This window comes from Panicum virgatum, chromosome 1N (genome assembly GCF_016808335.1).
Source record: "Panicum virgatum strain AP13 chromosome 1N, P.virgatum_v5, whole genome shotgun sequence".
NCBI classification, from domain to species: Eukaryota; Viridiplantae; Streptophyta; class Magnoliopsida; order Poales; family Poaceae; genus Panicum; species Panicum virgatum.
Genome location: NC_053145.1, coordinates 2,606,774 through 2,634,669, shown reverse-complemented (window position 1 = coordinate 2,634,669; position 27,896 = coordinate 2,606,774). Strand labels below are relative to the sequence as shown.

The 27,896-nt window shown below is 42.1% G+C and overlaps 5 protein-coding genes and 1 non-coding gene across 16 annotated transcripts; 4 read left to right on the top strand and 2 right to left on the bottom strand.

Annotated features, from left to right (window-relative positions):
- Window positions 1-27: 27 nt before the first annotated feature.
- LOC120654542 (E3 ubiquitin-protein ligase SINAT2-like) lies at window positions 28-3,811 on the top strand. The gene is made up of 4 exons (XM_039932110.1): window positions 28-234; window positions 1,378-1,669; window positions 2,609-2,995; window positions 3,267-3,811. Exons 2-4 carry the CDS (start codon window positions 1,433-1,435, stop codon window positions 3,591-3,593), a joined length of 951 nt encoding a protein of 316 aa, XP_039788044.1. The 5' UTR covers window positions 28-234; window positions 1,378-1,432; the 3' UTR covers window positions 3,594-3,811.
- A 257-nt stretch (window positions 3,812-4,068) lies between these two features.
- TRNAS-GCU lies at window positions 4,069-4,150 on the top strand. Its single transcript has one exon. It is a non-coding gene; the product is annotated as a tRNA-Ser (tRNA).
- A 310-nt stretch (window positions 4,151-4,460) lies between these two features.
- LOC120654541 (ADP-ribosylation factor 1-like 2) lies at window positions 4,461-8,197 on the bottom strand. Of its 2 annotated transcripts, XM_039932109.1 has the most exons (8): window positions 8,032-8,160; window positions 7,869-7,989; window positions 6,947-7,037; window positions 6,231-6,346; window positions 5,724-5,783; window positions 5,541-5,606; window positions 5,071-5,276; window positions 4,461-4,869 (listed from the first exon to the last, which is right to left on the bottom strand). In XM_039932109.1, the coding sequence occupies exons 2-7, from the start codon at window positions 7,923-7,925 to the stop codon at window positions 5,082-5,084; spliced, it is 585 nt and encodes a 194-aa protein (XP_039788043.1). In that variant the 5' UTR covers window positions 7,926-7,989; window positions 8,032-8,160; the 3' UTR covers window positions 4,461-4,869; window positions 5,071-5,081. The 2 variants fall into 2 exon arrangements, with proteins under 2 accessions (XP_039788043.1, XP_039788042.1); XM_039932108.1 differs by having other exon boundaries at window positions 7,869-8,197.
- Window positions 8,198-10,671: 2,474 nt separating this feature from the next.
- LOC120654540 (dnaJ homolog subfamily B member 1-like) lies at window positions 10,672-15,394 on the top strand. The gene is made up of 4 exons (XM_039932107.1): window positions 10,672-10,820; window positions 11,177-11,341; window positions 12,273-12,691; window positions 14,734-15,394. Exons 2-4 carry the CDS (start codon window positions 11,177-11,179, stop codon window positions 15,170-15,172), a joined length of 1,023 nt encoding a protein of 340 aa, XP_039788041.1. The 5' UTR covers window positions 10,672-10,820; the 3' UTR covers window positions 15,173-15,394.
- A 959-nt stretch (window positions 15,395-16,353) lies between these two features.
- On the top strand, window positions 16,354-22,563 carry LOC120654537 (protein SENSITIVE TO UV 2-like). Of its 9 annotated transcripts, none has more exons than XM_039932098.1 (12): window positions 16,362-16,698; window positions 16,904-17,001; window positions 17,198-17,439; window positions 17,526-17,557; window positions 17,635-17,961; window positions 18,388-18,456; window positions 19,226-19,308; window positions 19,793-20,053; window positions 20,136-20,242; window positions 21,019-21,227; window positions 21,488-21,666; window positions 21,974-22,563. In XM_039932098.1, the coding sequence occupies exons 3-12, from the start codon at window positions 17,232-17,234 to the stop codon at window positions 22,239-22,241; spliced, it is 1,743 nt and encodes a 580-aa protein (XP_039788032.1). In that variant the 5' UTR covers window positions 16,362-16,698; window positions 16,904-17,001; window positions 17,198-17,231; the 3' UTR covers window positions 22,242-22,563. The 9 variants fall into 9 exon arrangements, 8 of the variants coding, with proteins under 8 accessions (XP_039788032.1, XP_039788031.1, XP_039788033.1 ...); XM_039932097.1 differs by having other exon boundaries at window positions 16,365-16,698; window positions 17,201-17,439; window positions 21,019-21,242; XM_039932099.1 differs by having other exon boundaries at window positions 16,365-16,698; window positions 18,415-18,456; window positions 21,019-21,242.
- A 254-nt stretch (window positions 22,564-22,817) lies between these two features.
- LOC120654539 (transcription factor HBP-1a-like) lies at window positions 22,818-27,191 on the bottom strand. Of its 2 annotated transcripts, none has more exons than XM_039932106.1 (14): window positions 26,252-26,340; window positions 25,946-26,006; window positions 25,522-25,587; window positions 25,306-25,392; window positions 25,061-25,147; window positions 24,894-24,950; window positions 24,792-24,822; window positions 24,641-24,698; window positions 24,509-24,560; window positions 24,394-24,430; window positions 24,085-24,299; window positions 23,475-23,552; window positions 23,249-23,374; window positions 22,818-23,144 (listed from the first exon to the last, which is right to left on the bottom strand). In XM_039932106.1, exons 4-14 carry the CDS (start codon window positions 25,318-25,320, stop codon window positions 23,028-23,030), a joined length of 873 nt encoding a protein of 290 aa, XP_039788040.1. In that variant the 5' UTR covers window positions 25,321-25,392; window positions 25,522-25,587; window positions 25,946-26,006; window positions 26,252-26,340; the 3' UTR covers window positions 22,818-23,027. The 2 variants fall into 2 exon arrangements, with proteins under 2 accessions (XP_039788040.1, XP_039788039.1); XM_039932105.1 differs by lacking the exon at window positions 25,946-26,006 and adding an exon at window positions 26,884-27,191 and having other exon boundaries at window positions 22,878-23,144; window positions 26,252-26,388.
- Window positions 27,192-27,896: the final 705 nt, after the last annotated feature.

Sequence of the window (27,896 nt, the reverse complement as noted above, 5' to 3'; positions counted from 1 at the left end):
CGGAAAACTCCAGATGCCCGCCTCCGTTACGGAACAAGCGCACGCAGCGCGATGAACCCGAGCCTAGAAGCGCAAACAAGAATTGAATCCAACATCCCCCTCCTCCTGCTGGTCTAGTCTAGCTTCTCCCACCCGATTTGCGGCGTCTCCAGTGCACGCTGCAGCCGCGCGGCCTGGCGGAATCTTCCTTGCTGCTGCTGGTTTCCAAGTGGTTCTGCTGGCACTGGTGGATGTGTGCGTGCGCTCTCACTCTTTTTTTTTCCCGGCTCTGCAGTTTTGTGGTTTGTTTGGGATTCCTCGGGTCCGTTTCTTGTAGCGCTGGTGGTACGGTTTTGCTCCCTCGCCGAGACAGGATTCCGAGGCGTCTCTGGGTTCTGATTTTGGGTGCGAATTGAGGTGGAACTAGAGGGGGTCTTGTTCGATTCATTTTGCACAGGCTTTGGTGGGGAATGGGGTTTCAGGGGGGGCGCAATTTGGGGGTAGGAAGGAGAGCCCCGGGGGTTTCGCGCGTTTAGGTCGCCACTCAGGAACTGGAACATAGCTGCTGCAAGTTATGGACTTTTTTTTTTCTTTTTTTTTTTTCACTGGGAGGGGCAACGAAGGGCCCCCCCGGTGCCAGTTATGGACTTATGGTTGGTATGAGCAGGAGCAGCAGATGGGAGGCTCTTTTCCAGTTCTTGTTGTGGGAGAGCAATGTCGGTTGAGTGCGGGACTGGGGGTTAGGTTAGTTCTCTTTTTTTAGACGAATCCAGTGACCTTTTGTAGCTTAATTCCGCGGATCTTGGATTGTAACAGGCGATTGTGAAACCAAACTAGACTAGGAGGGAGCAACGGCACTTTCGGATAAAATGTGGACTAGGTAACCTACCCTTTAAGACAATTTCGAGTTAGAAAACTGCCTGGGTTCATGGAGGAGAGCCGCTGAAATAGATGTTTTTTCAGTTCTGGGATCTGAATGTATTCAGTAACAGTGGCGAAGCCAGACTACGAAAGCACCAGGGTCTTATGCAGAAGAGGTCGTAACGAACTATTAACAACTAGATACAGTAATTTGCCTCTGATTTCTTTGAAATCTGTCGGGTTCGGCGACACCGGTGGCAAAGCTCAGCTCCGCCACTGTTCATTAACTTGTCTCAAGCTGGATTTCTCTGCTTCAGTTGGTGCCAACTGATTGATACTGTGCCAGATGGCAAACACGTTTTTCTCACTCATGACTCTGAATTACCCCTTTTTGTATGTCACCTTGGTAAGCTGAATATCAGTATCAACTTGTGCGGGATGTTAATTGTGTCATGTTTCAGATGTCATGTCTCTTGTGGTATCAAAATTTTGTGTGATGATCTTTCCACAATCTCCTGACAAGATTCAAATATGCAGCTGATCGCGAGGAAGCAATGGAGTGGTGGGGTGCTCATGTTTTGTACTACCGAACATGAAAGGAGCCTTTACAATGGCACCGGGAAGCAGCATTGTGACTGTGGTTCCCGAGTCAGACTGTGGAGATGATGGCCTTTCTGAGGCACTTGGGGGTATTAGGCTTGATGTAGACTCTACAAGTAAACCATGGTCTACGTCACTAGCCAGTGTTGCATTATCATCACTGGCTGGCTTGAATGATTTGCTCGAATGCCCAGTATGTACAAACTCAATGCGTCCACCTATACTACAGGTGTGTGCGCTCATGGCTTGTCTTATCTCCTTTTACTCTTTTGGCAGAAGCAGATGTTTTGATGATTGCAACATACATGTTTGCATGTTTCAGTTAGACTGCAAAGAAGATGCTGTTAGTTTCTATTTCCTGTTAGATATATTGATTGAGTTGGTATAGAAAGAGGCCATCGTTCTATGAATGCTGCATTTACACCAGCTTAACTTATGTGGGTCTTGTCCATTGATCTCAAGTTTTGAAGCCTTCATGTTCTCTTATAGCATAACGTAGTTTTTTTACTGTCACATTCTAATCAACAAGTTTTCTGCTCAACATGCTAACACAAGTTGGTTGCATCTTTCTGGTTATCATGTTGCTCATTACAATTATGGACTCCCTCGCATCAAAGTAATCCAGAACTTCCATATGTCAATGGTGAAGAGCAGGAATGAAAATATTATTCTTTGGTTTCCTCCATATATTTTATGTCAGTGCAAGCACAGTATTGAGTCCATGTCTTTAGTCTTCGCTTTCTTAGAATTAGGCATGGTTCTGACCATCAACAAGTTTTTAGCTTTTATATTACTTGCAATAGAACACTTCCAGGTTTCTAGTTTGCTTTCTGTGTAGGCACACATGCACATTATGTTGTTCATGCTTTTTTTTATTTGAACTTTCTTCTGCATTTCGTTGGCCTCGATGGATTAACTTTATAGTTCTATAAAATATTTACTTTACTATGATCATAATTCTTCAATGTAAGTATCTTCCATCCTTCTTTTATCATTAAAATTAAAAAAAGGAATTGCAATAAAATCTGTGTTACTTGAATAGTGATAAAATTTGGATTACTTTGGGGTTTAGATCATGCAATTAGACAACAGTTTAAATTTTGATGGTTGCGGAGAAAAGTAAATAAGTAATAATATACTGATTCCTTATTCTTATTGGCTCTTGCAGTGCCCAAATGGCCACACAATTTGCTCCAGCTGCAAGCATAGGGTAGAGAACCATTGCCCAACTTGCCGCCAAGAACTGGGAAACATCAGATGTTTGGTTCTTGAGAAGGTGGCAGAACAACTTCAGCTTCCATGCAAATACCAAAGCATGGGATGCACTGAAATTCACCCGTACAAGAACAAACTCAAGCATGAGGAGCTCTGCAGGGTCAGGCCATACAACTGTCCGTACGCAGGTTCAGAGTGTCTGATCACAGGTGATGTTCCGTTTCTGGTGTCTCATCTCATCAATGACCATAAGGTGGACCTGCATGAGGGATGCACGTTTAACCACCGGTATGTGAAGCCCAATCCTTACAAAGTGGAAAATGCTACATGGATGCTCACAGTAAGTAACAATCAGCATCTTTGTTCATGTTAAATACCTAAAAGTTTGGATCTCCTATCATCCATTCTGGAATGCATGTTTACTTGTTCAGTAGACATTGATGAATTACTTGGATAGTATTTGGTTACATCTTACATTTTGGATGATAATATCTTTGTCATTTGCCTTAGCCACGTCCATTCTTTTCTTACTGGTACCATAAGCACTGAATGAGTCTGAGATCGATCAAATGCTGCATTTCACAATCTGGTTGGTATTTGGATATGTGCAGGTCTTCAAGTGTTTCGGGCAGCACTTCTGCCTGCACTTTGAGGCATTCCTGCTTGGGATGGCGCCGGTGTACATGGCGTTCCTGCGGTTCATGGGCGAGGAGAGCGAGGCGCAGTGCTTTGGGTACAGCCTGGAGGTGGGCTGGGGCAGGCGGAAGCTGACATGGCAGGGCACGCCGCGGAGCATCAGGGACAGCCACCGGAAGGTGCAGGACAGCTCTGATAGGCTGATCATCCACTGGAACATGGCGCTTTTCTTCTCTGGTGGCAGCAGGCAGGAGCACAAGCTGCGGGTCACCGGCCGCATCTGGAGGGAGCAAGGGCAATGAGCCTATTCTCTTTCGTTTATCCTTCATGCAGACATGCAGTAGAGAAAGGCAGCTTCTGCCCCTTGCCGTGGTTGGAATTCCATTCCATGTTGACCCTGTGCATTTTCTGTACAAAAAAACTTTTGGCACGGTGTTGCCACCGTGTTCAACCCTGATTAACACGTGGGGAAAGCCTCGGGGAAAACCTGACTGACTCTCACGTGTGATTCTGAATTTCCCATGCCTCAAGTGTAGATCCTGGGCCAGGCTTGGCTGAGATCTGGTCGTGGCCCTGGAGGCCCAGATCTTTTCTCGTTCATGAGTACTAGACTACTAGTAGATGTGTGCGGTGCAAGATGTAATTTGTTGTCTGAAAGTGCACGTGAACGCAGGGTATGCCACCTTGATCATCCTGCAAGAATTTTATCGAAGGATGGCGTGCGAAAGGAAGTTTGAGTTTTGATAAATATTTTTTTGTGACCATTCATCCAACAACGACGCTTTGGCCGAGTGGTTAAGGCGTGTGCCTGCTAAGTACATGGGGTTTCCCCGCGAGAGTTCGAATCTCTCAGGCGTCGTTCCTTTTTCTCTGGTTCCTTTTCGCTTCAGCCTTTTATTTTCCCTCCATGTGGTCAAACTGCATCAGAAGCATGCATCGTCTCTCTTTTTGGACCATTTCCCTCTACTCTTTTATTTTCCCTCTGTCATCAAACTGCATCAGAAACATTCTCATGATTGCTGTAGCGGTTCTTTAGTAATTTCTTAGCATTAAACAGATTAACACACTAATTTATTGTTTCCTTGCAAAAAGAGAAATATTTTTATTGAATATAGAAAATAGAAAGTGTATCTTTCTGGCTTCATTCTTTTTTTTTTGCTTTCCAAGTGTAACATTCAACCATTTTTTTCATAAAAAAAAGAACCGCAATACATTCTGGAGTTACAGCTCGTCGCCAAAAGCTTGTAATATGCTGAATCACAGAGCAAATCTTTATTGACAAACAATCAATAACCGAAACAAACCACGTGCACCTGCCCTCCAAGTATACACACAAGACAAGATCAATGTCGATACACACAAACGTCCTCTCATCTAAGGCTTTACAAACATCTAGGAGACTAGGAAGAAAGGTATGCGACTGCAGCGTGGATTGGCTCATATGCAGCAAACGAATTCCATCTGCGGGCACTTGGCAGCCCCCACCATGCCCTGGAGCTCCTGTGGGCTTTTAGCACTTATAGCAGATCAACAGGCAGCCACGGCATGAGGTGTCAATTGGTTGAGGCACCGAGTTCACTGCACAAACAGAACAGTAATTTCAGAATCGATCAAAGCTCTGACAGCATGCATTCGTGAGTTTAGTGAACTGGGAAAATTAATAGTGATAACATATCTTGGACTTGCAATAAGTTGTTGCCAGGTGACAGCAAAGAAAATGGTCAATGCTCATGTCTTTGTTACCAAAGAAAAAAAAAGGAGCTCAGAATGTAATAGAACCTTTTGTTGAATTAGATGGAAGGGCCAGCAACTGAAGTTGCATGGCCTGATTCTTGCAGCTGCTTCAGGGTGGATGCAAGCCAGTCAAGGCCATCATATAGGCCCTCACCACGGAGTGCACAGGTCCCCTGTATGTGCCATATTCTGTTCCTGAGATCATGTAATCCCAGTCCTTCGCTAACCTCATCTGTGCTCATCGCACCTCTCTGCGTGAAGAAGAAAAAGCATCAGTCTGGAAGTTTAACTCCATCACTGCTCATTTGATCCTTCACAGCAGTTCTAAACTTACCATTTTACAATTAGTCATAAACAATTTCAAAGAAATGTTTTCTCGGCACTCTAAAAGAATATGTAATACAATCATTGATCAAAGGGGAATTTCACAACATAGATGTGAGCACGCCAGTACAGTAATAAAAAAAAACTACACAAGCAGCAGTTAGCACTCCAACATTCGTGGTCTAACTTACCAGGTCTTGCTTGTTTGCGAATACTAAGATTATGCTGTTTGCCATCAAAGGGTCCTTGATAATTGTCTGGAAGGAGAAATAGAATGCATGTTAGTAGGACCACATAGGACCACATATCATCAATAAACATGATTTAAGGAGCCAGGAAGTTATGTAGTGAAGGATGTAGTATGAAATAGTAACCTGAAATTCCTGTCTCGCATCTCCAATCCTTTCTCTGTCCAAAGAATCAACGACATATATCTGCAACAAGTCGAAAGCTGAAACACAAACTTAGCAAGACGACTATATGCTCTTCACTTCTGTTCTGTACACCAGTTTAATAAGTTCACCTATGCAATTCTTTTTTCAAAAATCTTCTTAGATTTAAGACCATATGTACATATATGCCTTGATATGGATATTAGCTACAATTGAAGAATAAACAATGTGCAAGACAACTATATGCTCTTCACTTCTGTTCTGTACACCAGCTTAATAAGTTCACCGATGCAGTTTTTTTTCAAAAATGTTCTTAGATTTAAGACCATATGTACATATATGCCGTGATTTGGATATTAGCTACAATTGAAGATAAACAATGTGCAAAGTCCAAAGCAAGAACTGAGAAAGATTAGAACTACAAAAAAACCAGATAGAATAATGAGAAGCTAGGCATGTATATATAGACTTCCATGTAATAGTTATTACCAGTGCATCAGAATTACTGAGGTACATCTTCCACAGCGACCTGAGTTTTTCTTGGCCCCCAACATCCCACACAGTGAATACTACATTCTTGTACTGAACTTTCTCCACATTAAAACCTGCAGGGGAGAATTTATGTTACCAGAGGCAAATTAGATCATGTGAAGAACTGACTGGAGATGGTTTTTTCACCCCCATCATTCAAATATTGTAGAGCAAAAGTTTCTAACACAAGTAATGGCATACACTGAAGAATGTATCAAGCTTGGTTTGTCCAAAAGCATGACATAGCCTCTTGCTAAATATAAAGTAAAGTTGCAGTGCTCTCCGTTAAAATTACCAGCTTCCATTGATTTTTTTTCTTCCAAAATTATATTATGCGATAAATTAACGTATCGATTGAATGGAAGAAGAATGCCAGTTTTGAGGAAACTTACGTATGAACTAAGATGTAATATAGACAAATGTTTCCAAATCAACACCAATTAAGATCAGATAACTCCTTCCAAGCAACCTACTATTTCAACCAAACATTGGTCATGATTTACTATTGTTGCCTTTCTTTCAGTCTGTACAGTCTTTTGGGTTCGATGTTTTATTTGCAAACATGCACCCAGAAAAAATGACTAGTCAGCTTGCTGGATACAATCTTCATGACACACCTCAATGATTCAGCGTTGTAGGTAAATAAGTAACAAATAATGATACAGGTCACCTACCCACTGTAGGGACTGTTGAAAGAACCTCTCCCATGTGCAGCCTATACAATATTGTTGTTTTACCAGCTGCATCCAAACCAAGCATCACAACCTTGAAGAAGGTAATCACACTATTAGTGACAGTCATATAACCATTGATTAAAAAAACAGAACTTGATTGAGGATGACTCAATGAGTAAGAATTTATGGAATGATTCGTTGGATCAAGGAGGATACCTGAAAAAGTATATTTAACTAGAATCACAAAGATCACTTTTCAGTTCTATCTTCTATTTAGGCCATGAGAAAAACAGCTGGGTTGGAATCTAGTACCCACTAGACACATCATCTACTGCTAACGTACATTACTTAAGTGCTGCATCAATCCACGTCTCATAATTCCCACTTCACAGCGCACTGTAAGGATGGTATAGTTTATATTTTATTAAAGAGGAACGCAAGAATGAACTAGCAGTGACCAAGCACTGAATTCTTTTTTTTTTACCAAACACTGAATTCAATCGAGTTCTGCATATCACAGTTGATAACTAGATTTAAAGAGACGTCGAATCAGTGAAAAAAAAATCCTACAGAACGGACCCCTGTCTAGCCTGTCACACGCCACTCTCCAATACTTAACCAAGAACTCGACTCGGACCTTCGGCATGGAACGGCATATCAGCTTGTAACCCACCAAGGCACCAACCACCAACCCATACGCCCAGATTCTTGGGCAGCACCAGCCCAACCAGTATTTATTTCCTCAAGCAATCCAAAGCGGTGACCTAAGATTACGAAGGTTCGTTACTTCGTTCAAGAATCAGACTGCACCAGGCATGCGCCTAGAGGTTCCAAGAACCTACCTACATCTACATAAACATAAGCAAGCAATCAAACCAAGAAAAGGTGGAAGGGAGGACAGGGAGGTTGATATCATCATTACCCTCATCTCCCTGGTGGAGAAGAAGGAATCGAAGAGCTTGCGAATAGCCTGCCCCATCCCCCCGCCGCTTCCTGCCTGCCTGCGGGTGGCGGCCCGCGGGTTGCAGCTGTTGCCCTCTGCGGCCGGCCGGCTGCTGTTCTCCCTCTCTCCCCCCGGGATTCCGTCGAGCTCGAGAGGAGTGGATCGCGGGAGCCAGGGCTGGACGCAGCAGGCACGGTCCGTTCCAGTGGGTGGGTTGGTCTGGTCTGGTTTGGCGAGAGCTGGAGAGAGAGAGAGAGAGAGAGAGAGAGAGAGAGAGACGAGGAGAGGAAGAGATCAGCAAGTGGTGTGGTGTTTGCCTTGTAGTACCCCTTGTTGTTGGCTTGGCTGCTGGGTTGGGTTTGTCCGCCTTTGCCGTGAGACTCCCACACGGAAAGACAACACACGCGGTTAGAATATTTGCTTTGCTTGGTGTTTCCACTTGCGGATTTGGATTTCTCAAGCCTCACGCCTAAATTGAGACTACTGCACAGTGTTTCATGTTTAAGAGGATTTTTCAAAATAACAATGACACGGACTAAATTTATTGTAACTGGTATGAATTCCTTTTAAATTTACATGATCCTACAGTAATTATAATCTAGTAAAGTTACAATACAACATATACATTATAATATAGAAATGAGATTGGAATGCCCTGAAATGTTTTTTTTCTCAGCCTTAATTCACTAAGATGTCATGGCATAAACTCCATACATTAGTAATCAGATATAAGATTGGATCAATAGCAAATATTAAAATGATTGGCCTAAAACAATAATAGTTCCACAAGAGCTCAACTCAATTTTTACAATTAAATGCATAATTAATACATAAACATAATAGTTGGATGCACTTATATAAATAATTCTCCAATTACTTATTTGAGATCAGAAAGCGGGTATGCTAAGTTACATTATCTTCCTAATTTCTTATAGAAAACTTAACAAGTCGGTGCGGATAAGTCTAGCGGAAAGACATGCAATAGAAAATACCCTTTTTAGCTGCTTATACAGTGGAAAGAAACATATGTTTTGATCTTTTATCTTATTTTATTCCACCTCCAAAAGTTATCATTTAAAAAAATATTTTGCATTTAAGGAAATAGAGAAATAAAATTTGAAATAAAATCTTTCTCAACTCAATGAGATAATACTCTAAGGCCTCCTTTAGTGGTTACAGCTACCAAGGGCGACGTCGCTAGGCTGCACAGCAGCAGTTCCTCGCGTCCCGTGCGTGTGAGGAGGATGTTCTCACTAGCGAGAACTGTAGCGCCTAGTGCCAGGTTTATGCACTTTTTACCGATTAAAGAAATGGTTTACTGACGACATCACCGATCGTGGGAGGAGGCCTAAGTGCTACTGTAACCCTAGCTCTCATGGTTGGCTATACTCGCACCGAGATTGGAAAAGGACCAAATCTCGAAGTCATCTTAGTTTACCACCAATACATTCAGAGCAAGTTTTATAATATCGCCGGCTACCAGGTTGCACGTGCATGCCTCCCTGCGCACGAGGGTGCGGACACTGCTGGCATTGAATGCTGCCGCAGCAAACTCAGCCAGTAGAAGAAAGGCACAGCGTGTCTCAGCCGGCTTGAGCGGGCGTCTGGCGAGACGACAGCCTCTTTCTCTCTCTTCGTTTCTCTCTCCACCAGATTGGACTGCACCCGCTTCTCATCTTCTACAATATTTGCTCTCACCAACATATTGTATGATTAATAGATGGGTGTGCCTTACTAATTCTCAAAATGAAGACGGATACGGGACGCCTAGAAGCCTAGACGTAAAATCTCAATTTCTTTTGATTTCGGATTTCAGGACAAGGTGGCTGGTAGCACAAGGAGAATCGGGATAGAAAAAGAAATATCATCAACCTACTAAAATGCAAAACGAGCAATGGATTTACATAAAAAAAGCACTAACTCAATTTGATGAGTAGATAAGATGTTAGTGTGGTATTTTATTTTCCACATGTTTCTTATGTTTATCTGTTATCAGATAGATAATATAGCTAAGTTCATCTAAATTAACCTACCAAATTTGTATATTAAATTGTCCCCTATCTGAAATAAAATTAATTGTACATTTAACTCCATAGTTTATGTAGGTAGATGCATGCAACAGACTCTATTCGCTTTGGCTGTGGCTGATAGTTGGTACTGATTTGTTGAGGAAAAAGTAGTGTTGACTAGCTGGTTGCTGGTGCTGATTTGTGTGAGAGAAAAGTACTGCTGACTGATTGACTGACGAGTCAAGCGAACAGAGTGAATAAGATAGGTATCATTCTCAGTTGGATGGATGTAGTCAAATGTTTTCTATTAGAAAGAAAAGAGAAAATAAGTTGTTTCCAATTTTTGTTATATCTTCTCGTAGAACTTATCAAATAAAAGGCAACATATGCTATGCAAACCATCTGCGTATGTAAACTATAGAAACTCTAATCTGAACCATCGGATCAACATCCAAAAAACATGAGGGATGAGATAATTTTACAATCTAGACCCGCCCTTGGATTGGGTAATCACACTTTTGCAAATCCCCCCTCCCACCCCCTGCGTCCCTCCCCTTAGATGTTGATCCGATGGCTCAGATTGGAGTTTCCATAGTCTGCATATGAAGGTGGTTTGCATAGCATACATTGCCAAAATAAAAATATGAAACAAAGAACTAATTCCTTTTCTAAAATTAATATCATTTAAAATATTGAAAAATCCAGAATTTGCACAGTTGTTTAAACTAACAGAATGTACATAAACCAATTTCATTATCCAAATGTTACCTTAACAAGATAAGAGCATGAGAAGGACGACTTAACCGATTACACCACCCCCGCTGCCTGCTGGGGGTTCCGGCGACGACTTGGCTAGCGGCGGCGCCCTCCGCGACGTCTTCGCCGGGGCTTTCGCCGGTGCCCGTCGACGAGCACCCACCAGGTATGCCCAGCCCTTTATTCCCTTCCTGCTGTGCGAAACGGAGCACCCAAACCCTAATACCGCGGAGCGCCTTACCCTTCCTGCTGCGAAGTTACTATTGATCCATTCCTTTCCTGAGCTATTTGTTTCGGATCTCGCTCAGTTACGCTATGTACATGTATTTATATATACCGATTTCTTTGCAAAAACTATCGGATACATGTGTACACCCGTGTCCAATGCTGGGGGTCCGCCCATGACTGGAGCTCCCAAATGTTTTGTGAATTTGGGCTTCTGAAAATTCGGGGTCTGGAGATACAATGATCTAGGGTTAATGGTTTACTGCAACATTCGTGGTTTCCTGACTGCAAAAGCAGATGGGAATGGACTACTACAACATCCTCAAGGTGAATCGCAATGCAACCTTGGATGACCTCAAGAAGTCGTATCGGCGGCTTGCGAGGACATGGCATCCGGACAAGAACCCAACTGGAGGCGCCGAGGCTGAGGCAAAGTTCAAGCAGATAACTGAGGCCTATGAGGCAAGTGAATTTCGCCCATCAACTTCCCTTCCAATGTGATGTAGGAAGCATATGTTCCCAGTTTTTAAAGTATTTTAGTTGTTGACTGTTTGGTTTATTTGGGTGTGATCCACTGGGCATGTAGGAATCTTTTAGTTTTCTGTAAATGGAGTTGTGTTCAGCATTTTAAATTTGCACCTTGGATCTACAAAGTGAAACACATAGTTCATGCTTTTAATTAATTTGTGAAGCTAGAGTATTTTTTTCCTAAGAAGAGTTTCCCTCCACTCTGTTTCATTTTTGAAACAAAACATAGATGTTTTTTCTTCACGCATTAAGTAATATTAATGGTTTTCACAAAATGAGAGTATGCATTGTCCATTTGAATCAGTTACATTGAAATATTAGGGAAAAAATTCAAATTCAATAATACAAGCTGATTGTGAATCTTATGCCAAAACAAACATATTATGATCCTGCACTTTTTCTTAAGTTTCAAAAGTAATTATTCTGTCATGGCCTATTGGAAGCCTAATTCCTAACTTGTAAATATTTTGAGTAACATTGGTTTGAAATGGTGAGGTTAAAACTTAGTATTTGTTACAGTAAAGTACAATTACTGCTAGTTAAAAAATGTTCTATCATAGTCTTCACATACCTTCAGCATATAGTATGGTGATGAAATATTATTTGGGTGCACACTTTTTTAAAAGTTTGCATGCAATAGCAAGAAAGAGCAAAAAGCACAACTGTTTTATCTCTCTTGTAATCATCACTTGCATTTGACTTGTACTCATAATACTTATTTTACTTTCAAACTTATGTAGAAAAATCAGAACATACTATTTGTTTCATATTTTCCTCTTTCAACTGCGTCTATAATGTAAAGTTCAGTTCAAGAGCTTCGTTGCTTATTTGCTCTTTGCTGACCAACTCTAGATGATTAGTGCAGGTACTAAGTGATCCAGAGAAGCGTGCAATTTATGACCAATATGGTGAGGAAGGCTTAAAGGGGATGCCTCCGCCTGGTTCACAGAGCCGGTCCTCCACAGCTGCTGGCCCAAGCGGTCCAAGTAATTTCCGGTACAATCCTAGTGACCCAGATGATTTCTTTGCCGAGTTCATGGCAGGCAACAAGACTTACTCCTTCGACCAAGACCGGACGCAATTTCAGCAAAGACCACATTGGACTTCAGCAACAAACACTAGGAGCGAAGCTCCTTCTGGTTCACGGAAGGAGAGTGGTGCTAGTACAAGCCAGCCAGAAAAGCCACTGCCTGTGGAAAAAACATTACCTTGCACACTTGAAGAGTTGTACAATGGAACAAAAAGGAAAATGAAGATCACTAGGAACGTTGCAAATCCAGATGGGTATGTTGTATTTCTTTCCTCATATCCCTATAATTTTGTTGTCATGATATGTTGTTCCTCAATGTGATGCTTTTCTCCTTTTTTCTGCATAAGATTTTGGACCAATGTGTGAACACATTTGCAAAACTTAGATATTTGAACCTGCATAGACATGATTTTTCTGCCATAGTTGAGAGATGCTCTTAATTTTGTTATCTTCTGTTTGCATTTCATGATACTGAGTCCAGTGTGTTTTTTTCTTTCCTTTTTTTTTTTCTGCAAGTTGAATGCTATTTGTTGGACTGAGGATAAAAACCCCCACCCCTCCCACTATAACACCTGGGTTTTATGGTCGGGTTGGCTAGGTGGTGCGCTCTAACTTGGTATCAGAGCCGAGGTCCTGGGTTCGATCCCTCCCGGCCACGCATTTCCGCTGCGCGATTTCCCTGGCTGCGTTCGCTGAGACCGAAGTGCTGAGACCGGACAGGTGGCACAGCCCCGCGGCTCGCCCGGCTCGCATGCAGTAGGGGGAATGTTGGACTGAGGATAAAAACCCCCACCCCTCCCACTATAACACCTGGGTTTTATGGTCGGGTTGGCTAGGTGGGGCGCTCTAACTCTATTACGTGTAGATTTGAATGAGTCATGAATGCTGTTATTTGAATCATTGAATGCATATACATGGTGCTTGAGTTGAAAATGTGTCACCATCACTTATTTTTTGTTTGCATATCGAAGTATGTTTATGGGAGCTTGCAGATACGGAACATTTTTGTCACATTTGGCTCTTTTCAACTGCACATTGCCTGAAATGTGCAGTCATACTCCAACTAATATTCATTACTCCAGTCAAATTCATTACTCCAGTCGATTTCAGCGCGACTAGGCATGAGGGGGGAGACGTTAGTCTAGATGGACAAGTGGTGGTTCAGAAGGATACTTTTCGGTATTTAGGATCGGTGCTACAAAAGGATGGCGACATTGATGAAGATGTTAGGCATAGAATTTCAGCTGGCTGGTTGAAATGGCGGCAAGCTTCTGGCATCCTTTGTGACAAGAGGGTGCCACAAAAGCTAAAAGGCAAATTCTATAGGACAGCAATTCGTCCGGCGATGCTATACGGTGCTGAATGTTGGCCTACAAAAAGGCGACATGTCCAGCAACTGAGTGTAGCAGAGATGCGGATGTTGCGGTGGTTTTGCGGGCACACAAGGAGGGATAGAGTCCGGAACGAAGTTATTCGTGATAGGGTCGGAGTGGCACCAATTGAGGAGAAACTTACCCAGCATCGGCTGAGATGGTTTGGACATGTCCAACGAAGACCTCCTGAGGCGCCGGTGCGTAATGGGGTTCTTGAGCGGGTCGATAATGTAAAGAGGGGTAGAGGTAGACCTAAACTGACATGGGATGAGTCGGTTAAGAGAGACCTTAAGGATTGGAATATCTCTAAAGAGATAGCTTTGGATAGGAGCGCTTGGAGACTAGCTATCAATGTGCCTGAACCTTGAACTTTTTTTCTTTCGGGTTTCATCTCTAGCCTACCCCAACTTGCTTGGGAAAAAAGGCTATGTTGTTGTTGTTGTTGTTGTTGTAGTCAAATTCTCTGACCACTCCAAAATGAAATCCTAGAAAAGTTAATTGGAACATTTGTCTGCAAGGGCATGCTAATGTCTGTCTGAATCTGATGAGCCCGCTGGTTGGTAAATGCACTGTGTAGCTTGATTGCTTGACATGGAAACAGTTTTTGGAGGAAAATCATGCCATTTTGACATCATACTTGGTATACCAGTCGTATACTTCTTGCTTCATAATTAAAACCTGTGTGCGCACTTTCCTTCTTGAGAGGTAGATCATAAGCAATGGGAAGGATACATAATAATTTGCTAATGGTCCTAACTATTATTCTTGCTTTTTTGAATACCAACCACAAAGTTTATTCCTCTTCGTTTTGTTAATTACATGATTAGCTTGAGATATCTAAATCTATTTGATGTTACATTTACTAAGAAAATAGAGATTATACTGTTTCTCAGACTCATTCATCTGAATCTCATCTTGTGCAGAAGAGTAGAAGTTGAAACAGAGGTCTTGGCAGTGGAAGTGTTGCCTGGCTGGAAGAAAGGAACCAAGATTACATTCCCAAATAAAGGCGACAAGCTGCATGGCCAGTTGGCACAGGACCTGACCTTCATCCTTGACTTGAAGCCCCATGACGTGTACATTCTTGATGGGAACAACCTTCTTGTAAAGAAGGAGATCCCTCTGGTGGATGCACTCGCGGGGGCGGCAATAAACCTCAGAACCCTAGATGGCCGGAATCTTCCTGTGAGAGTGGAGGAAGTGGTGCGCCCTGGGTACGAGGTGGTGCTGGAGAATGAAGGGTGGCCGATCAGAAAGGAGCCGGGGAAGAAGGGGAATCTGGTAATCAAGTTCGACGTGGCCTTTCCAACAAGGTTGTCGTCGTCCCAGCGGGCAGCTATTAGGCAAATCATGGGCTGCTAACCAGAAAGGGTCATTGCATTCTTATAGGAACATGAAATAGTGGCTATATTGGCCCTATAATCTAGATAGATAGTTGCTTAGTTGGAATTTGGAAATTAGACAGATAGGCATTTCCATGGTTACAATGCACCGTCGCTAATTCTCTCTATTTGCTCTGGTTAATTGAATATGACCCGAGTCTTTTTGTCTCTTGTGGATCAGTGAAAAATGTTGAGGATAACCTGAACCCCCCCCCCCCCCCCCCCCTTTCCTCTGAATTGTTGTCTGGCAGTCATTTTTTTTATGGGATGGTTTTGTTCATTGGAATACTGATGAAAATCATCGGTAAGGAAATGGAACGAAAGGAAAGAAAAGGAAACGAAGATGAACCATTTGAGCAATTTTACTTCCTCGTCTGGCCGTTACTATAATGCCAATGCCAATTATGTAGGATTAATGTTTTAGGGAAATAAATTTTTCATATTCATGCTGTCTCACAATGAAATTTCTGCAAAAGTACGTGCGTTCCAATGGCGCTCTGAACTGTGAAAATCCCATATTGACTCGTGTTACCATGCATGTAGACATGTAGTACATCTTCTGATCTCCCGGGAATATTGGCCGTTATTTCTGATTTGATTTTGCAAAAAACGGAAAAAGGTCTTTTTGAAAAAAAGGAAAAGGGTTTATCCAAATATTCAATCAAAGGGAGGGACTTGTTTGCAATTAAATACGGCAGAGCCCAAAACCCCCAAACCCCACTTGCCTTTCCTCGTACTACGGCTCCGCGCACTGCCGCCGCTGCCTCCAACTCAGGGTTTACAAATCCGACCGATCCGGTCAAACCGTCACCCTCCGGCAGCGGTTTACCGGACCGGTTTGACCGGAAACTGGTAGAAACCGGTTGAATTCAAATCCAAATTCAAAATCGCATGTGTAACCGGTTCCGACCGGTATACTTACCGGCCGGTATGACTGGTTTGAGAATTTTTTATTTTTTTGAATTCAAATTTGAATTTTGAATTGGGGCCCTAGACCGGTTTACCGGCCGGTTTGACCGGTTTACCGGTCGGTATGACCGATTTGGGAATTTTTATTTTTTTAAATTTAAATTTAAATTTTGAATTGGTACCGGTTTGATATCGGCTCGAACCCTGACCGGGCCGGACCGGTTTGACCGGTAACAGCTCAAACCACCTTTCGTTAACCCTGCTCCAACTCCGGCGATGGGGAGAAGAGGGGGAGGGGGAGCGCGGGGATGGGCGACGTCGTCGTCAACGACGAAGACTTTAATGACGAGGACTTCCTCGACGAGCTCTTTCGCGCCACGGACAACGCCGTCGCCTCCCGCAACCCTAACCCCACTACCGCTCCCACTTCCATCTCCATCTCGCACCTCCCCGCCGCTTCCGCCTCCGCCTCCGCCTCGCTCCGCTTCACCCCTCCGCGGGAGCTCACCCAGCGCATTTATGTTCTATTCCTGACGCTTTTGATCTTAACCACTGCAGAGGGAGCTGAGCCGTGTCAACAAGCAAGTTAACAATTTGGTGCGTACCCTTTCTTCTCGTCGCTAGCTGTATTCTAAATTCCTGTAATTTTTATGAGCTGTGCATTTGCTCATCCTTGAATTTGAGATAAGGACTGATCCAATAAACTGGGGCTTTGATCAATCTCATTTTATCATTTGACCAGTGTTGTTTTAGTTAAGTTGAATGATCAGCATGAGGTGATTCCTTGCAATCGTGTATGCAGAAAAATGAATGCACCGAGCTGAGAAAGGACAGAACAAAGAAAGATATTCAAATCAAGGCTAAAGAAGTGGAGATTCAAAATCTGAAAAAAGCAAATGTGTAAGTACTGCTGGTTTAGCTACACATTATTTTAGTCACCATGTGTTCACGGTGAGGTAACAAGTCATGTATATTATCTGTATCTGAAGAATTTAAAAATGACTGGTTTGAAATATTATGTGATTTACATGTATTGTTTTCTGTATTAGTTCCTAGACTGTTGGAACTTCACACCTCTCTCTTTCTTTTTAATCAGCAGCTTTGCCAATCAAGATGTTTGCGGTGCGGGGATGGATATTGATCAGTCCTTTCATGCCCCTGCAAATGGGGCTTTGCATGCTGATGGTCCTTCTTGGGCATCCTCCAGGCGAACAGACAAGACAAATGGCAAAGATAATGATGCCAATTCCTTGCAAGTTGATCTGTATTTGAAGCGCGGGGATCAAACTTATTTAACTGAGGCCATGGAACTGAGGCGACGCACCATGATCGATAAGGGTGAGATTTTGAGCTATTTTGTGGCTGATACTTTTTTTCTTATCCTCCCTCTTTGAATCTTATTGGCAATTCAACTTGATGAACAGGGATAAGTACATCTGGAGTATTGTCACTGGAGGTAAGACCCTTAGTTTTTCATCCTGTTGTGTCATATGATACCGGAAATATCCATAAATGATATCTTCTGTTTGGTAGGAAAATACCCATTTTGAACCAAGAAGCATTATGTGCAAGGAAATTAAGGAGATAGGAGTCCAGACAGATAGTACATCTGAAAGTGGACATCTTGAGTGCAAGAAAATATCGGCTGAGCGTATCTCTAGCAATCTACGTGCAATCTGGGGCATGGCAACTAACAGTTTATCAAGGAGGAATCTGATATCAAAGATCATTGTTTCTTGTTCCGAAGAAATTTTGTCACTTCTCCAATGTACCAGATTGACGGACAACTGTCAAACTTCTTCTGAAGCAAGCTCCTCCATGAATGAAGCTATTTCCCAAGTATATGACATGTTTGTTAAGGTGAGTATTATGTAAAAAGCACCTTTGGTACAGGACCTAAACTGTACCACTTGGGGTTCTTACCCCCTTTCTTCTTCTTAATATATTGATGCACAGCTCTCCTGTGCTTTCGAGAGAGAAAAGATAAAAAGCACCTTCCCTGTTGCAGTTTGCACTGATATACATTTCAACAGGGGGAATGTGAATTTCTCACTTAACTTGAGTCTTAATCTCATTTTTTTTGCGCCCCCTCCTCTTTTCTATGCCGGGGCTGGTATAAAACTTGTTTTCAGCCACAATATGTCCTAGATTGCCTAAACATTTCAGTATATGGTGATTGCCTCATATGTCTTCTGAAATTTCAGGATGTCATTTTTTTTCTTGGCCTTCAATTGTGCTTTTTAATTAAGTCATTTAAGTTGACTAATATGGTCAATTTATTGGCAGATGAATAATGAGAATATACCAATACAGGCTTTCCTTGAAGCATTGCTAAATCTCTGTGCTTTTGATAATGTAAGATCCGAGACTCCGAGTTTCTTCTCCTTTTTTCCATAGTAATATTTCTGTGTTGTCATTACTATTATTGCTTAACTGCCTGAGTGCCTCTTATGGATATGTGATTTGCCTCCAACCTGTTATAGAGAAATAGCAGTACTTAGGTATGATGTAGTACTAATTATGTTCACGTGTGTTTTTTTTAACTAACAATATAAACTAGCAGTGATCCTAATGTGGTATTAAGCTTTTTGATGTTAACCTTAGTGATTGAGCAGAAGGAAAATGATGTTTTTCTGATGTGAATACTGATGGGCAAAAATTTATTTCTACTACCATTTTAAACATGTACCTTATTGTGAAGAGTAATGACCCTAGCCAGCATAGATCAGTAGGAACTAAGTTAACTAACAAGGAAGGAACAAATCTGCACAATGCTATTTATAACCCTACCTGCAGCAAGTATTGGAGCAACTGTGCCTTTTAGCTTGTTGATTTATTTGTGAATAATAAAAGATTCAGCACTTAATTTATTTAGACTTGGGTAAATGCTAGTAGTAATAGCAAACTATCAACCCTTCATATGTACTATTACCAGCAAGTTGGAACAATAACGATGAAAGAATACACTCAAGTTGCCCTGTACAACGCTGTAATGGTTTAGCTATATGAATTGGTTTATCTTTCACCTTTCCAATGGTTTGTGGATTCTGAACTGATGTAAAAAAAAAATCACACAAGTGCTTTTTTGTATATGCTATTTATTTCCACCTCCTCTGTTTTTCAGGCTGCTATAGTCAGTAGAACTTTGAGGATATTGCTCAGTATATTGCAACACTTGCTGAATTATGGAACCAAGACTAGTGAAAGGTAGACGCATTAATGGAATATTTTTCCTGTTGACAGAATAGCTGCATTTCACAATTGAAGTAAATATGCTGCTTAAGTTTAGGACTGAAACAGTAATCAATTGTCCATATATCAGATGAAGACGAACTGTTTTGTTCCTGTAAACTAAGATTTAAGGGTTTCTTTTTTCAAATTTGATTTCAACTTGGATTCTACCTCAGTCTGAGCTGCGTAGTGCTTCAAATGGTAGGTGTTTGTCTGCTACTATGCTTTGTCGATCTGTAAACCATGCTTCTCGTTCAGCTGCGGCCTTTCAACTTTTTAGGGATTGAAATGGTGACGTGGTTTCTAGATGAAATGAACTGGCTAAGGCATTTCTTTTCTATATTCAGAATGTTGCTACTCAAGCGTTGCTTGCATAATTGTGCAATACTTTTTTGTTGTTTACAATTGTAGGTTCCCATGATTATGAACTTTAATTTGATTTTTCTCAGTGTACCCTCAGGACCAATGTTTCTGTTGAACCATATGTTAACATACACATGGAGGACAATCACAAAGACAGTTCTGCTTTGCTGAGCCCTCTGGATGCAGAAAATCTATTGAGACAGCATAATATGTCTCTTCCTTTTGCTTTCTGGAGTTCAGTCTTCACTGTAATGCTTCAAATTGTGGTCAAGTACTCAGAAGAAACAATTCGAACTGATGCATTGTCCGTAATGATTCTCATTTTAAGAACAACAGATCCCAAAGAGGAACGCCACAGGTAAACAAGCATCTGAGTAGTGTTTCCTTTCTTTAGTTGGCCATAAGGTCGGATGCTAATGATATAATCTTGCTATTTTCAGATTTGGATTTACTTCTATAATGACAAGATTGCATCTGCTATTGCAGAAAGAAAACGGATTGCTTGTAAAGAAGCATTCTGTGCGTCTACTTTTCTTGCTTTTGAATTGTAAGCTTTTGTGCTCCTGTGTTTAATTTCTTCACACTACCTTTATAATAGAAGATGCTAGCTTGCAAAAGCTGTTCATGCAAGGTGAACAGCATAGTGTATTGCATTCTGTGGACTAGTTACTTGATACCCTCCCTTTTAAATTTGATGCTTTTATCCTTTGATGATGTCCAAGCAACGAGAATGTGATACCTATCTTTTATAACTGCAACATTATCAAAGTATTTTAAATGCACCGCTAATGTGGGTTTCGCCTAACCAATTTATATAGTTTTAGATTTTGATGGACAAACTTTAGAAAAAGCTCTACGGCATGTGCTTTCGGACATCTAATAGAAGAGAGCAGATGGAACATCTTTCCATCCCTAGTCTTTAGCCATGCCTGGGAAATTAAAATGCTCCAAACATTCCCACACTTATTTAATTGTGAACCAGAAGTTCATCTTCGCTTTGGGAACTCCCCCATACCACATAAGTATAAGGGAAATTGGTTCTGTGTCTCTATTTTAAGCTCTTATTTTGAATGTCTAGATGGAAAAGGCATATCTATTGGTGTTTCAAGTGTAAACTATTGTTACCCAAGGCGTTTCTGTCCCACAGCATTCTTTGAAATGCTTATGTAGCAGTTTTATTCCGTTGTGGTGGAATCAGTTTAATGGAGGTTTCTGGTTAAACAATTTGTTTTCTACTTCGAATATATCTTAAATATATTAGGCTTGTTGAACTGTGCATGCCTTTTAACCTTGCAATGACAACCTAATTCCTGTTTCTGGTAGGCCCAGTGATGTTGAAGTTGCTGTGTAGTGGAGGCAAAGATGGCTCTGAACAGATGGAATCAGAAGGATGTGGAAATGATGGGTTGAAATTGCTGTGTAGTGGAGGCAAAGATGGTTCTAAACAGATGGAGTCAGAAGGGTGTGAAAATGATAGATCACAAGTCATAAGCTCAGTTCTAGTGGATTTGTCTGAGTGTTTGTCATGTGAGGCAACTTGTTCTCTGGTATGCTACTTAACTCAAGTTTTTGAGGCCGTAAATCTGCATTTAGAAATATTTAGCTAGATTCTATTCTGTGATATTGAAACCCTTACTAAACCAGTGATTGTTTTTCACCTGCCATTAATAAAGAAGCATTGCATAGTGCACCTAAGGGTCTATCTAGAGATGATTCAGATTCAGCATAGTTTCATAACTTGTGCCACTTCACTTCACTTCCATAGCCAAACAACTAAGATTGTATTTTTCAGGAAATTGAGCTTTGCCGGCTTGTTATCGTTCTGTTAGCGTATATAGCTTCCAGCGGCAAATTGGGATATGAAGTGCTTTTAGGTCCTGTGAGTGCCCGTGGTGCCAGTTTCTTGGAGCTGGTAATGCAAGTCCTTGCATCGCAAATGCAATATGAAACACAGGAGTTGCAGAGAGAAAGGTACCCTCAAACTTCTGTGTCCCAATCTTGTGCATTCCGAGCTTGCTGGATCATACTTTGAATATGGAAATAGCAAGTAGCATGTGGATATAGCAATGAGTGAATGCTAACAATGTCTAAGCTCAGTGCAATCTTCCGCTTCCTGTTGGCAACTATCTATCTTAACCTGCATTCTAAGTCGCTTCTAGGTGCCCATAAAGAACCTGCATGGAGTTTGTGACAGTAAAAAATTGAAAAAGAAAGAAGTTAAACAGCCACTTGAGCCCTTGATCAAATTTTACAATTAACCATCGAATGGTTTCTGCAGATGTCTGCTGATGAGAGAGGCTCTTATCCTTCTGAACCGTCTGGCATCCCATGCAAACTTTTCAAAACCAACTTTGGAGGTGCTGACGAGCAGTAAGCTTTGTGCAACCTTGACAATTGATGTCGCGAACCGCTTACCCCAGACCCGGATGGCAAATGACCTTGCTGAGCTGGCCCAGAAGTTCAGGTCGCGAGTGTATGCTTTCCTGGAAGAGAAACCCTTGGCAATTGATTGTCCCAATCCAGGAGGAACGAAATTCATCAGTTGACTGCTCCACCCCCAATTAGCTGGGTGATAGTAACACGGAAAGTAAGGTGTTTGGGGTTTATTGCTAGCTGGTCGAGAAGTTTATTTCATTTTTATTTTTGTTACTAACCCTAGGATCTAAGTATTTCTGGGTTGGGTTGAGTTGGATTGGCTTGGCTGGGGCGAGTGGATAGCTTTTGGCTGGTGGTGTACAGAGGAGGCAGCTTCCTCGCCATTTTGGGGAGAGAAAATGTAACAGTACTACAGCACGGCAAATGCCTGCGGAAATGTATACCAGATTCATTCTGGAATCTGGACATCATACGGCATTGGCCATTGCAGCATCGACAAAAATTTGTCCAAGGGCCGTTTCAGGTAAGGTGGCCGGCGTCAACCGGTGCTCGTTGCCGGCGGCTGACCTTCTCGCCGTCGCCGATTACCTTGTATGGAGTGTTTAAGACGTAGCCTTGCGCACAGAGTTGATTTACATTATTCTTTTGCCAATCGCTGCAGTTGATTTTACATTTTCTTTTTTGCCAATCGGTGTAGTTGATCGAACAGTACCAAGCAGCGTTTTTGTTTTGGACTTCCTTGCTAAATTTTGTCCCAAACATCGTCTATTTTTAAAAATAGGAGGGAGTACAAACTAGGACAGCGGTGATGGGCATATGTGCAAATGCCGTTAGAAATATTAGTCATTTGACGTAGAACTGTGTACATAATTTTCTCCCATCTTCCCTATTTTCTGTTCGGTATTGTTCAAGGAAATAAATAGCAATGCCGTGTCAACAATCCTGAGCTAAACAGGTCAAGACTCGTTCCCAGGCTGGGCATCGGAATCAGGCTGCTTCTTGTAGCCGCTGCCACCGCCGTCGTTCTGCTCATTCATGTCAGGAATAGAATCACTGGTTGCCCCCAGCTTTTCCTGCAAAAATCGGACCAACGTTGAGGCCAACATCTATTGCAGAAAATATATACCTATCTGAAAGAATCACAATCACTGGAGCATATGCCCAGTCCTGAATATACCTTGAGGGAAGCATTCTGCGAAAGTAACTGTTCGTACTCCTTTCTAATCCGTTCAAGCTCAGCTCTAAGAGAGGAGTTTTCTGACCTTAAAGATTCAGCACGTTGCCCAAGCTCCTCGCACTCAGCCTGGAATGCGATCGCGGAAGCATTGGACAAAGTTCTCTTTCAAACTTATAAGATTAATACTTAGGTAGCAGGATGTCAGCATGTCCACGTTGCACAGTACCTGCTTGCGCAGCCGGGACCTGCGTGCTGATTCTCGATTAGATTGCTTTCGTTTCTGCTTCTTGAGTTCCCTTTCGTCCTGAAAATTGCCATAGTGCAATCACAGTTTGCAGTCGTTAACTTTTCATAATTAATCTACACACAAAAAACACTAACCAAATAAAGCAGCGCGAAGCATGGCACCCTTGTTGGTTTCTTATGTTTACCATTACCACATGCAAAGCACAATTGGGCATTTCAAAAGATCTTGCGGATCCCCATGACCCAACCGCCAAATACAGATTTAAAAATCAGTGTGGAGAGCCTATGGCTTGCTGCTGACTTAATTTCTCTTATTGCTTTAAGTTTAAGGGATGGTGTTCCAAACAAACCCATGTAATTTTTAGCTGAACAATAGGGCATCAAATAGTGTGTGTCCCTGGAGTTTTTAATACAGATTTATTTCTACAACAGCACTATCAACAAAGTGAATGGATAAATTAAAAAACAGTACTTGGTTCTACAAAGCAAGAAATACTATACCAACATTAACAAGAGATGCAAATCCTCAAAGATCAAGATGTTAGTATAAATATAATTCATAAAGATAAGCACATGCCCAAGGACAGTACCCATTGATCTCCTCGTGCTGAACCAGAAGTTGCTTTGCCCTGTGTTGCAGGGACAGTTGCAGAACCAGGAGCGGCCCAGTAGTCCATTCCAATATTCAAGTTAGCTGTGGAACCTGGAACTCCAACCATCGCACCCGGTTGTATTGGAATCATCGGCATGGTTTGATTTAACATTCCCTGTGATGCTGAATAAGATATGCTGTTCTGAGAACTGCCTGCACGACAGAATAGACCTATCATCTTTTGTAAATAGATATGTAATTCTATTAGTAATTATCATGAAAAAGAAACAATTCCTCAGATGCCTACCGTCTTCCTTTCCATCATTGTCCTTTGAGTGTGAATCCTGCAACAGAAAAATTACTCAGAAGTCTGAAAGAAGTGTTATGACAAGAAATAAAAAAGAACCACTGATCAATCTCACATTTTGGGAATTGGCGTCACTTCCTTCACTCTCACTCTCACTTCCACTCTCACTGCAGGTAAAAACTTTGGTTATTAGATGGTTTGTGAATTATATAAATTTGTGACTTATACATGACTAACTAATAAAAACCTGTGGGAGGTAATCCCATTGGCAGATGGAGCAGACATTCTGCCAGGCTCATTTTTTCCTGTAATTATTACCAGAAGCCTAGTTTTAATTTCCATGCTCTAAGTGGCCTTGATATTCAACTATTAACCTTGGACAAGAGTGCAAGACTCACCGTTCATTTCTGAAGCACTTGGCGCAGCTCCCTGAAAGATATATTTCAGGATTGCATGAAACAGTGATGAGCAAAAGGGGACAGACACAGTTGGTTACTTACAGGAGTTTCAGCATGTCCATTTGTTGGCATAGGATAATGACTAAATGGATGCATACCCTAACAAATTAGTTATTCATTAGCACAAAATACGTCATCAAAACAGGATAAAAAGGTGCATGTACAAAGCTAACATATAGATGAGATTTTGTTAGGTTTAAAGTGCATACAGGTGGTGTAGAGGGATGGGCATATACTGTTCCAGGTGGATACATCACATAAGGTGATGGCGGCGTCCCGTACGGTGGCACCATGGGCTGCAATTAAGGAACATTGATGCACATACTAAAATCGCATGTCCTTGCATTATACTCCATAAACATATAAATACAGATTAACAATAACAATAGAGATTGGCAAAGAAGAGAGATGTTGAATGTGGGGGGAAACACAAAGTTACAGATGTAGAGGCCACCTGAGCTCCCCACATGTATGGATGAGCCTGTGGATTTGCAGCGACGGTAGGGGGAAAGAATCCATGTGGTGGAATTGCTGAGTAGGCCTACCAAGATTTTTAACAATCAGGAGATAAAGGAAAGGAAAATTATTTGATAAAAAATAAAAGGTACATAAAAGGAAAAGATTAGCCTTCCTTTATTATTAGTAAAGAGAACATTTTGTATGGAATAACCTGAAAGCTGGGCCACTCAGGGTAAACTGAAGCTGTTGCCCCGGATGTAGTGGCTGAAGGTTGATCCTGAGGACAGGTAAGAAACACACAAGAAAGGGTAAACAAGCATACTATGTGTTCAGTCACAGTAGAAACAGGAGAGTTGTGTTTTGACCTAGATGGGTATTTCGTTTTGTCACTGAAAGAGACTAACCTATGCAAATAGAACAAAATATGCAGAACATATTGCAGTTAGTGCAGTTCGGGGAGAGGAATCGGCGTGTCTTTGATCAAAAAGTTATGACGCTGGCAGAGGTCATGCAGGAAATCAAGTTGGAAGTGAACTGCAGGAAGTTGGCCTGTGGGAGGCCAGAGCTATCTAGTTTCAATGTTAAAGTACTTGTTGGTTGAGTTTGAGTGTAACTTTATTTATGTAATATCGAACCTGTAATGTAGTAGCATCAAAGGCACCAAATTGACTTAAAATAGTTCTTCAGCTACATAATCTGAGAAAAATAGAATGTGTACTTCTATCTGTTAGTCCATAAAAGCACCAATTAATACTACTTATTTGGCATTTTTCACTATTTTGGCTGCAGCACAATCACAACGATTCTAGAAAATCATCAGAGCCAGTAGGTTTTCTAAGGTTATTGCACTAGGAAAAAAAACTTTAGGCAAATAGAGAACAAAATTAAACAAAGGAAATGTCATTTCAAAAGGTACAGGTGTGATATCACTGTTCGAGTACTTGTTCTGATGCCTTTGGAGCCTGTGTGCTAGGGTCATTGCTTCCCATGACCAAGAATGCTTCTGGCCAATCAGCTTTCCCAATCACTCAACAGCAACCGGAGTACCAATAACGGGCTGAATATATGCAAGAATTTCCTGTTGAAACCAAAAGAAACAAACACTGAGAGGCACGAAGGAAGACATAGAGGAAAGCGAAAGGTCTCAAATTTTCCAAGTACAATTTTCTCGTTCGTGTCTGATTGTACGGTAAGGAAGATACACAAAGGGAACCAAAGAAGTTCGCACTAAATTCCGAGCATTCCACACGCATTTTACTCATCAGATACCAATCGAACATTCTGCTCAAACAAAGAAAAAAAGAAACCAATCGAACATGAGACACAAACGATTTCTTGTCGAGCCCAATCCCTGGTAGAGTTGGAAACACAATTAATTTTACGGTGTTTCCTTTACCCACTTAACTCCACGACAGAAAAAAAAAATCGATAAATAGCAGAAAACCGCGCTAGCAAATTCGCAATGGCTAGCTATTGTCGTAGCAAAACCACGTAGATTAAATGCAAGCACAGTGTCAAACGTAGCGAGCCGTATCACTACTCTCTCTTAAAAAAAACATGCCACTCCTCTCACCAGTCCCAGGCCCGGCCGCGCGGAGCAGCTCGCCGCAGCCGCAGCGAACCAAGGACCGCGCACCTCCCGTCTCGCAGCCGCCCGCGGCTCTCGTAGCAGACGTCACCCGCAAATGCAGCGGCCGCGGGGGAGCCTCGAAGCGGCGCCGAGCTAGCGGGCGGGCTCCGGCGGGGCGGTGGGTTTGGAAGGCCGGGAGGAAGAGGAGCAGCCCCCGCGACGACGATGAGAGGAGGAAGAAGAGATGGCGTGCCGCCGTGGACCCGGTTCTCGGTGGACCGTAGGCCGGAGGAGGCGTGGGCGTATGGGCCGCCTCCAACCGTGGGGCCCACGAAGGGCGATGATGATTGGGGCATGGGCCTCCGTGGATATATCGTGAGCCAGAAGCTGCGCGCGCGATTGGTAGGTGGATGGATGGATAGGCCTGGCTGGCCCACCTGCGGCAGCAGGCAACTTCGCCGGCTGGCCGTATCTTCTAGAACCCCTTGCTTCTTTTTTTTTACTCAAAAATAAGCCAAATGACTGAAATGAGCCTCGGTTCGGGAATTTGTTATTCATGCGAATATATCAGATGATATCCTCTCCATCGAATAATTACTAGCGAATTCCATAAATTGTTGTTTTTGGTTGGTATGCCATCATTTCCTGTATTAGGAAATTATTACAGGCTGGGAATGAAAAAGAAAACATGGATACAACTGCAGATTTACGTGCACACATACATGCACCAATTTTTTAAGATGGCGTGTGGACTTTTTGATTGGCTTGTTGCAGCGTCATATTGGTGTGTAGTGTTTTTTTTTTAAAAAAAACTGTGTTTGGTTTTTTAAACGAATAAACAAGTAGCATTATACGATTGGCGACCTGGCAAAGTGGCAAGGCGTACTCTGCGTTCATCTAGTTGTCAGAGTAGCTTTCACGTAAAGCTTCCTGAGAAATGGTAATAGTGTGCTGTGACTGGGGTTGTGTTGAGATGCTAAATCATGTCAAAGATTCAAGGATAAATGGGGAAACGA